Source organism: Gopherus flavomarginatus, chromosome 1 (genome assembly GCF_025201925.1).
Source record: "Gopherus flavomarginatus isolate rGopFla2 chromosome 1, rGopFla2.mat.asm, whole genome shotgun sequence".
Classification (NCBI taxonomy): domain Eukaryota; kingdom Metazoa; phylum Chordata; order Testudines; family Testudinidae; genus Gopherus; species Gopherus flavomarginatus.
The window spans coordinates 152,281,332-152,291,279 of NC_066617.1; the positions used below are offsets into that span (position 1 = coordinate 152,281,332).

General features: G+C 44.3%; 1 protein-coding gene across 1 annotated transcript; it reads right to left on the minus strand.

Annotated features, from left to right (window-relative positions):
- Window positions 1-7,009: 7,009 nt before the first annotated feature.
- On the minus strand, window positions 7,010-7,792 carry LOC127043126 (taste receptor type 2 member 7-like). Its single transcript, XM_050936896.1, has one exon. The coding sequence runs from the start codon at window positions 7,790-7,792 to the stop codon at window positions 7,010-7,012; it is 783 nt and encodes a 260-aa protein (XP_050792853.1).
- Window positions 7,793-9,948: the final 2,156 nt, after the last annotated feature.

Consider the following 9,948-nt stretch of genomic DNA (forward strand, 5'->3'; position numbering starts at 1 on the left):
TCCTGGGAGCAAGTTACCAGTGACCCAGGGCTGGGCGGAAGGAGGGTGCAGGTGGGTGTGAGGGGGAGACCCCAGGGCCGGGGCAGCAGGGGGTGAGGGTGGAGGGGGCAGAGCCCAGGGCTAGGGTAGCAGAGGGTGTGAGGGTGGTGGGGAAAAGGGGGAGCCTAGAGTTGGGGTGGTAGGGGGGTGCAGGTCAGGGCGGGGGAAAGCCCAGGGCTGGGGCAGTAGGGGGGTGCGGGAGGGAGCCCAGGGCTGGGGTGGGGGCAGCCAAAAATTTTTTTGCTTGAGGTGGCAAAAAACCTAGAGCCAGCCCTGGTGCCAGCGGGAGGTGCTGCGGTGGTGAGTCCCAACCCTGTCACAGTACCCAAAAGATTAAATGCCAAATACCAAAGCCACATCATACTAACTAATCCAGTTCTGGCATAGAGGTCTGCCAGTGTTGCAACTTTGAATGAGAGATTCAAATGGAATTTTAATGCCCTTGTTTTTTCATTATTTAAGAAATAAACAATTTATCTTAAACCTACAAACAGTATTTTACAAACCATGAGTGGTGGTTTAGGTCCTTAAAACCTCACAGAATTACATAAAAAGATTCACACACAAAAATCCTCCTGCCCAACACCCCTTGCACTGCTTTTATTATTTTTTACACAACTGTACCCCAATAACATTCCCATTTTGTACAATTAGAGGCAGTCAAGTTAAATTCCAAAAGAAACCCCTTATATTTCTTTAGTGATTTTGATTCAATCGTATTTACAAACCTTTCCTGTGGGAAAAAGGCCCATTTTCCTTCAGAACAGCTGTAAAGGCTTCTGGGGACAAAAACATAGTGATGATAGTAGTACCAGGGTTCCACCCAATGTGACTGAACGAGTTGCGCAAATAATTAGATTCATGTAACTGAATTTTATCATCAAGCCTAAAACTTCCTTCTTATAACGCACTGTTACTCTTTACCATCTTCACAACTGTTACCTTTTAACATTTCCACAACTCTCAACCATTTACTTCCCTCCAAATTCCCCCACACTCTGTAGTATTAATTTCTGCAAACAACTGCCTTTTACCCTGTGCTGTCTTTACCTCGGGATTGTTCAAAAAGGCATTAAAAAACTTTTATCTCCAATGGTCGCCCCTGGATCTTTTACTCTCAAATTTTCAACAGAATCCATCAGACTTCCCTCATGCTTTGTCCAAACAAATGTTTCACATAAATATCCAAAGCACTCTCCATTAAAACTTCAGAAAAACCAAAAGTGTGAGAGAGAGGGATGAGGTGGAAAGCAACCAATTGCCCTGTGTAGTTATTTTAAAGTACAGGCTAACAGCAAAAAATTACACCTAGATTTTTATCCTGGCTCTGGGAGAGGACTCGGGGTTGTTACCCCTCCTGCAGACCCTGCTCTTTTTCACTTTGAAACTTTTTTTCCTCCACTCCCCTAGGACCAAGTCCCAGCTCCTGTCTCTTAAGGTGGTCTGTTAACTCTGCTTCTGACTCCAAACCCTATAGGGCCAAATTATCTTTAGCTACCCCTAGCTGTAATTTACAACCCTCCAGTTGCCTTTGTTGGAATAGCATCAAACTTGAAAGATTACTGGCAGCCTCCCATAATGCTGTCTTTACTTCAAACCTCTTACAAGTGGACTTAAGTGCCTCCTTTCCCTGGAAGGCATCCTGTCCCCATGGGAAGGGACCTCCTTCCGCTACCCATTTACCAAGGAGGGTGGGCTCCTCAGCCAGCCCCCACCCCTCTGGGTCCCCTAACATTGCTCCAGTTTCCTTTTTAATCTCATTCCAGGTACCCCTGTGTGACGTTATTGATATAAACTGGGACCATATAGAACGTGGGTTGCAACCAAGGTCCTGTAGTGGCACCAAATCCTATGTAAAGGGGATCATATAAGGTGTCTAAGACCAAGTTATGGGTTACTGGTTATGATTTTGCTCTCTGTATCATTATGTAGTCGAAGTTATAAGTATTGGTTGTATACTGTCTGTATTTCAAATTGGTGCTGCAGTTCTGGGAAACACCCCAGACAAGTTGGTTTTAGCTCTGCTTAGCCTGCTTGATGGCCCATTAAGGACCATCAGCTACACAATTGACCCATTGAGAGGAGGCAGATACGCCTTGTGACTCAGCAAAGTATGCAGGGACTTGCCCATGTGACTCCAAACGCCATTTTGCTGTAATTTTCCACAGTAAGAACAAAGAAGTGTTCTTACGCCTGGAAGTGCCTATATAAGGCTGATGCCTCATCTCCATTTTGTCTTCAATCCTGCTTCCTACCTCTGGAGGGACTTTGCTACAAACTGAAGCTCTACACAAAGGACTGATGACCCATCCCAGCAGGGGATGTTCTCCAGAGACTTGATTTGAACCTGCAGTTTACTCCATCACTGCTACAAGCCTGAACTAAGAATTTTGCCATTACTGTATGTAATTGATTCCATGTAACCAATTCTAGCTCTCATCTCTACCTTTTTCCTTTTATGAATAAACCTTTAGATTTTAGATTCTAAAGGATTGGCAACAGCATGATTTGTGGGTAAGATCTGATGTGTATATTGACCTGGGTCTGAGGCTTAGTCCTTTGGGATCGAGAGAACCTTTTTCTTTTACTGGGGTGTTGGTTTTCATAACCATTCATCCCCAGGACAAGTGGGACTGGTGGTGATACTGGGAGACTGGAGTGTCTAAGGAAATTGCTTGTGTGACTTGTGGTTAGCCAGTGGGGTAAAACCGAAGTCATTTTTGTCTGGCTGGTTTGGTTTGCCTTAGAGGTAGAAAAAACCCAGCCTAGGGCTGTAACTGCCCTGTTTGAGCAATTGGTCCTGAATTGGCACTCTCAGCTGGGTCCTGCAAGAACCACATCGTCACACCCTGTACCTGGAATGGGCCCTGATTCTTCTGTATCCACTTATCCAAAAAGACCATTACCCCATCTTGCAAGGACCCGCAACTACCATTATGAGAGCCCGGCATAACCCCGTCCAAGCAGCTGCACAGACAGTTAGGGCGGGGGATTTGCATGGCTGCTACTTATTTGTCCAGAGTGATGCATCCGAGTCACTGCAACAAGATGTTAGAGGGCTTCCCCTCAACCCTCCCACTTCTCTGGTTCTTTTCACACAGACAACAAGCAGCAAAAGAACAGAAGTCTGAAGCACAGACAATGCAGTGTTTATTGGGGTTAATTTTCAAGCAAGCATATTCCGAAGCCGTTCACACCAGTCGGGCTTATCTCTATACACCGACAGAATCCATTCCCCAGTGTCCCCCTTCCCAGCTCTGACACCATAGAGTCTTGCCTGTGTCCTCGTTCCCATTTCCCATTCCCTATTCCCCATTCCCCACTTCCTCCTTCTGAGCAGGCCCAAATATACCTGCAATAGAATGCCCACAGTCCCACCCCTTACAATTTAGGGTCATGTTCCATTTTGGGTCTGGGTTCTTCATCCCACCCCTTTTGTACCCCATGGGAGGGGTAAGGAGCGAGGTTGTGCTATGGTCAGGGATGGGCATTTCTTTGGTCTTTTCGTGTTTTATACCTCCCCCACCAAGCCCCTTTGCCTCTCCAGACTGGTTGCTTGACTTTTCCTTGACATGGAGTCAAGGCAATCTTAGTGTGCTCTCGAGTAACACTTTTAACTGCTCTTATCTATTCCCATTGTATTAACAAATGCAGCTAACTAGACAGAAGCAACATCAGTGTCTCTGTCCCTTGTTTACACATTTTAGTATAAAAGTATCAAAAAGTCAAACCCAAAATTCTATCCCAGAATAACAAACAGACCTATATACTAACAGAGTGGAATGGGGATAATGGTTGTACTTTGAAAATCAGTTGCTAACAAGGCCAGTGAGAGAAATCTCATTTGTGGTTTATGTCCCTGTGATGGTCTGCTCAGGACACCCAGAACTGGAAGCCACTGTGATACCCATCTACATTAGCAAGTGAAAGCTTTGGTGCTGCTAAGCTGTGTGCCAGCTCCCTGACCTACCAACTTGGCTGCCTTTCCAGAAAGCTCTTCAAAAATGTCAGTCTAAATCTTGATTTGCAGGTAACAATCAGTGACCCAAGTTACCCGGATACGTCTCTCAGCAGTGTTGACACTCACAGATATTACTGAGTTTGCTGCCTCCAAAGAGACAGTGCACATATCAGCCTGTTAGGTTAGCTGAGGCCCCACAATTCACTTTAATATAAAGCACTGAGATGATTTTTGTAATGAAAAGAGTATGTTTATTAATAAAGAACACAGATTTAGGTGATACCCAGCAAGACTAAAAGAGAGAGAAAAGGGTTACAAACAAAACACAAATAGCATGCTGTCTTTGCTTGAAAGTTTCTCATTTACAAGAACTCCAGCCAGTCAGGTAAGAGAATCTACAGAATCAGAGGGTGATTTTCCCCTTGTCTCCTAAGTGATGGATAACTAGAATGTCTTTTTGCCCCCCTTGTATTTTTCAAAACTCACTGTCTTTGCTTTAAGAGCCAGGAAGTCCTTTTGGGGGTACAGACTCCAGCATGCCCCCCAGTGTGCTCACCAAGCTCTTTCCTCCACTGCTTGTTAGCTTGATTGCTTTGATTACCTTATATTAAATTCACTTTCATTATCCTCTGCCTGTGACCAAGTCAGGTAGACAGGTAAATTCACATTCCTTTGCCTGTGGCAGGCTAGTTTATCCATTGTCTCCAAAACATATTTTAAGAACTTATTACCAGCACACATATATAATTCTTTATATAAACCCATACATACATCACACAATTATATTCATGCCCAGCATGTCACCAGTTTTTATATGATACTTTACAAGACACTCTTTGACTAAATGTTCTGACAACAGAGTATTGAGTGTGCCCTTTGCCAATCGGCATAAAGGGATTCTTAGGGTCAACTCTTCTTTAACCCCAGACAGAATGGCAATTCTGCGCTGCCCCATTCCACTCAGTGTAAGAGGCCCAACAATGAAATTCAGTGCTATATTTGGCAGTGTGCTGGCACTCCTGCCCTGAGGCCCAAAGGGTTGCCTCGGCAATCTGGGTAAAATTCGGGTAATCACAGATAGACACAGCTTGAATGAATCCCTCTAATTATCCCAGGAGGCGGCTAGACTGTTCCAGAAGGGCGTAAGCCCAGGCCAAACCCTCCCTAGACAACTGACCTAAGATGAGCCCCTCATGGCCCTTGTCTATTCCTCATAATTGAGGGTGTAGTAAGAACAGGAGCTGACACTGACCCAGGATTTCTAAAGCTTGCCCCCCTCCCATCAAATTTGTCAGGTACTAGAATCTTTGGCTTGGAGGGGGGCAGAATCAGAGGAGCCAGCAGAGCAACCTGCACTTTCAGGAACACATTCTCTGATTGCAGGATGGTTACTTACACCTGCAGGTTCTGCACGGCATCCATTAGTTCTGCTAGTGCCTTAATCATGTCCATACTCATCCCTTGGCCCTTCTTTTGGGTTGCTCAATCTGTCAGGACATGGACAATCTATCCTAGTGGTTCCTGCGGGCATTGGACCAGTGGCCAGAGCAGGCATCAGGAAGTGAGTGTCAGAAACCAGAAGCTAGGGTCAGAGCCAGAGTCAGTACTCAGAAGTCAGAGCCAAGGGACAAGTCAGAGTTCAGGAACTAGGTATCAGAGCTGAGAGTCAAGCTGGAGGCAAGAACCAGAGACCAGAGCTGAGGATCAGAGGCAGAATCACCTGAAGCAAGCAGAGTAATAGGCAAGACGGGTCACAGGCAGGAACAGGACTGAGGCAAGGCTGGGGACAAGGCAGGGGCAGCAGGAATAAGATACCACAGGAGTAGTCACAGTGATGGGTGCAAGTAATGAGTAACCAGTGAACAGCTCCTGCTTCTGCTGACTTAAGAGCTAGTCTACTGACCCTTCCAGCCAATCAGGTGGTATAGCCAATCCAACAGCCTGCTGCAGGCCAGCTGTGCTCGTTAGGTTGCATGGAGACTAACTCTGCTGCAGGCTCTGATTCCTGACACACAAGGCCTATTGTCCCTATTTCCTACGTATGGAATTCACAGCATGCATAGACCCCAGGGCCCTGAAATGGCTCCTTATGAAGCACAACCCAGAAGGATGCCTGTGGAGATGGATTCACAAACCATCTGAATATGCAGTCACAGTCCACTGTAAACCTGAAAAGCAAAATGTGGTTACAGATGCTGTCAGTCAGTGAGTGCAGTGAGAAAAGAATCAGTCTGGTCTTGTGAGTACATCTAGCAAGAGCAGTTTAAGGAACCTGAGTTGTGTTCTGTGCGCCAACAGATCTGTCAAAGGAGACCAAGACTAGGGAGGGTCAGTGCAGTTCAAGAATGATTGTCCATTGATCCAGCTACCATGCTTCCCTTGACCTGATGTTCTACACAAGTGGGAGACACAGCACCATCTTATATCTGTAACCTGAGGACAACATTCCAGAAGATGGAGGAACAGATGAGACAGAAGCAAGCATACCAGGCACAAAGTACCAGGGGAAAGGAGGCCAGGGACCTGATGGGAAGGTTAGATTGTAAAATTCATTTTGTTGTAACTTGGAAGTGCCCAGGAAAGGCAATAATTCAACAGGGAGTCTGGTTCCCAGATACACTGGAATTGGAAGCAGATCAGGAGGCAGCTTCTTCTAAAGAAGGTGGGAGGAGGGGAAATAGGGTTGGGTCTCCTACTGTCTAGTACAGCAAGGAGACACCCCCTTCCTCCCCACCCCTTCAACTTCAAAATGGTGCTGGGAACAGTTAATGGGGTAGGGGGATGACAGTAATCCTCCACCAGGTTGTACATATTACAATAAGAAGGGTGAACTATGCTGGACGATTTGTTGCCAGGTAGTTCCCAGATGTGTTACTTATGTTATGGTCTAATTAACCAACATTCCTTGTGTCTTATCTTTCTTCTCATAGTGTCCAGGACAATCCAAATGTGAAACCATTCCTTGCCTATCAGGAGGGCTGGGACATCTCTGGGGTCATGTGATAGGATTTAAAAAATTTCTCCTTTCAGATGGCACTTGATAATCTGCAGAATCCTCACCAATGCCTGCTTCAGTTTGGGATTAATTAGAATCAGGATAAGGGAGTGCCCTGAAGGATAAGCAGCAAGGACCATGTGAGTGATTGTACGTGTCCAGATGCGATCAGTCAAACAAGTAGGTAATGCGCTCACAATCACAGCTGCAAAATAGAAAATATAGAGAATAAGGCAAGAGATCAGAGCTTTAATGGCACTTACATGGGCCTTTGTACTGGGGTCCCAGAAGCTGGTTGTATTGCACTGCATATTCCTGGTGTGTCTCCACAGAGAGGAAATTAACAGGATGGATGTTGTCAAAAATATGATAAAAGGAATGAAAGATGCTGCACTGTACAGAAGAGTGAAGTAAAGGTATGAGACATCCCAGGTTTTATCTTCCACAGTGCTGTTACTGAAAAGATGCCCTTTTGAGATGCAAAGGTAAAATCTGTAATCACTCCAGATTAATGGGATAGAGGTAACGAAGGAGACCAGCAGTGACCACAGGAGCAGCTTGGGGACCATCACAGAGATTTTCTGCTTCATTCGAAGGAAGAGGGGCTGGTTGCAGATGGTGATCTTCACACAGTAGAAAATGCCAAGACAGGCAGTGAACCAGAGACCAACGGTGTTTGCAAACAACCACAGGAAGCTAAGAGATTTCTGTACTTGATTCAAATAATGTGTCCCAGGAACAAAGATGTGGTTGAAGATGTATGCTGTAAATATCACCTGCAAGAGAATTCTGGACATGGCTAAACAGGTCAGGATCATGTCATATGAAAATAGTTTTCTGCTTTTGACCCAGTCAATGCAATAAATGACAGCAATAAATCCATTTCCAAACAGCCCTATGATGTTCTCTATCAATGAAATGATTAGGCTGATGATATAAAATGAAATAAACATCTTTCTTCTCACAATCACCACGATCTGCTTGTGGAGTTAAAGGAGAAATTCCCCAAGGAGAACAGGTGTCACCAAAGCAAAGGCTTACTGGTATCTGTCTAACACACATTCCTCCTGCTTTTTATTGGAGAGCAGGAAAGCATCTGGAAACGGGATTGTAGTTGCTTTCATATCTTGATATGGAGGATGCAAATCTTGGAAGGATTCCATTACAGGGTTTACAATTAACTGACTTGTTATATTTGCATTTTACACAGTTCTCAGTACTGATCAGTAGCTTCATTTTACCTCTCATTTTCATCTTTTATCCTGTCATCTGTAGGCATTTTAGAGCAAGGTAAATGTGGCTATAATAAGACAGAACTCTATGGAGACAGATCCATCCCATAATCTGGAGTGAAAAAAAAGGTTTTGGGGCATCCATAGAGGTGAAAGGTAGGTACAATGGAGAAAGAGAGAAAGAGATGGTCCATGGTGGAGATGGAAGAGGCGGGAGAGGGAAAGAGGCGATGCCTCCGAAGGAAGAGAAAGATATGGATGTTGTGGAAAGGAAACTAAAAATTGAGTGAAGGTGAAAGATGAAACAACAAAAAATAGCTGTTCTTTTTTCCATGAAAAAGAGCAATCATATAATTTTTGAAATTTTGACTTTTAGATTTAGGAGTGAAAGTAGTGTCTTCATGAGAGAGCATAGTGCATGTATCTCCCTCGACCAGCTGCAGCAACTCTGAGAACAAATATCAGAGGGTAGCCGTGTTAGTCTGGATCTGTAAAAGCAGCAAAGAATCCTGTGGCACCTTATAGACTAACAGACGTTTTGGAGCATGAGCTTTCGTGGGTGAATACCCACTTCCTCAGATGCATGTAATGGAAAAATCCAGGGGCAGGTATATATATGTGTGCTAGCAAGCAAGCTAGAGATAACGAGGTCAGTTCAATCAGGGGGGATGAGGCCCTGTTCTAGCAGTTGAGGTGTGAAAACCAAGAGAGGAGAAACTGGTTCTGTAATTGGCAAGCCATTCACAGTCTTTGTTCAATCCTGAGCTGATGGTGTCAAATTTGCAGATGAACTGAAGCTCAGCAGTTTCTCTTTGAAGTCTGGTCCTGAAGTTTTTTTGCTGCAGGATGGCAGAGAACAAACTGGTTACTATCTCTGCACATTGCAGGAGTCTCAAAAATGAAGAAGTGCCTGCTCCTTTCAGACAACTCTTGCAGAATGTAATAGAAAATGAAGAAAAAAATCATGTGAAATTTTATCCAATTAGAAATAGTTAGAAAATTATATCCCTGAAATAGAATGCACAAAAGAATGTGGAAGGGATATGATTCTTTATTTAATTCTATAGAATTTAGACCAATTTCCCTAGAACTCTGTTAAATTCTAATAGAACCCAATTGCTTTCTTCTTAATTAAATTCAATGGGCTAGCTTGTGGTATTTATTCAACAACCCTGTGTAGGTGGCAGTGTGAAACCACTCTACCCAGGTGGCGTATAGTGAGATTTTGCCTCAGGTAGGACAAGCTCTACTGGAACTTCTGTAAGTCTATGAAGAGTGTGAAATTGTCAAGTAGAACAGACCAATTCTAATGTCTGATGAAGAGAGGCTGTGCCACGACTCTGCCCATCTCTACTCCCTTTATGGTGTTCTGTGCCATGAAGAAGAGTAGGAGTAAACAGGTTTTGCTATTATGGAAGACAATTGCATAGCCGCACAAATAGTGGTTGTAGAGGTTTCATGCCTACCTCTCCATTCCTACATGCTCATGCAAGGGCCAGCTAGGCTGTGACCCCATGTGTTTTTCATGAGGGGCATAACAGGTGCAGCTGTGCAGATAACAAGAAATCCATTCTGCAGCTGATTTGGAAATTTGGCTGAGTTCCAATATGAAAAAAAAAACTAAAAAAAAAAAACAAAATTTTTCACAAAACAAACTAAAAAAAAAATTGAAACATTCGGTGTTTAGAAGTGACATTCTGCCCAACAGGCTGAAAGAAAGC

Coding starts and splice junctions, on each gene's coding strand:
- LOC127043126 (XM_050936896.1), bottom strand. CDS start 7,792: ATGTCCAGAATTCTCTTGCAGGTGATATTTACAGCATACATCTTCAAC.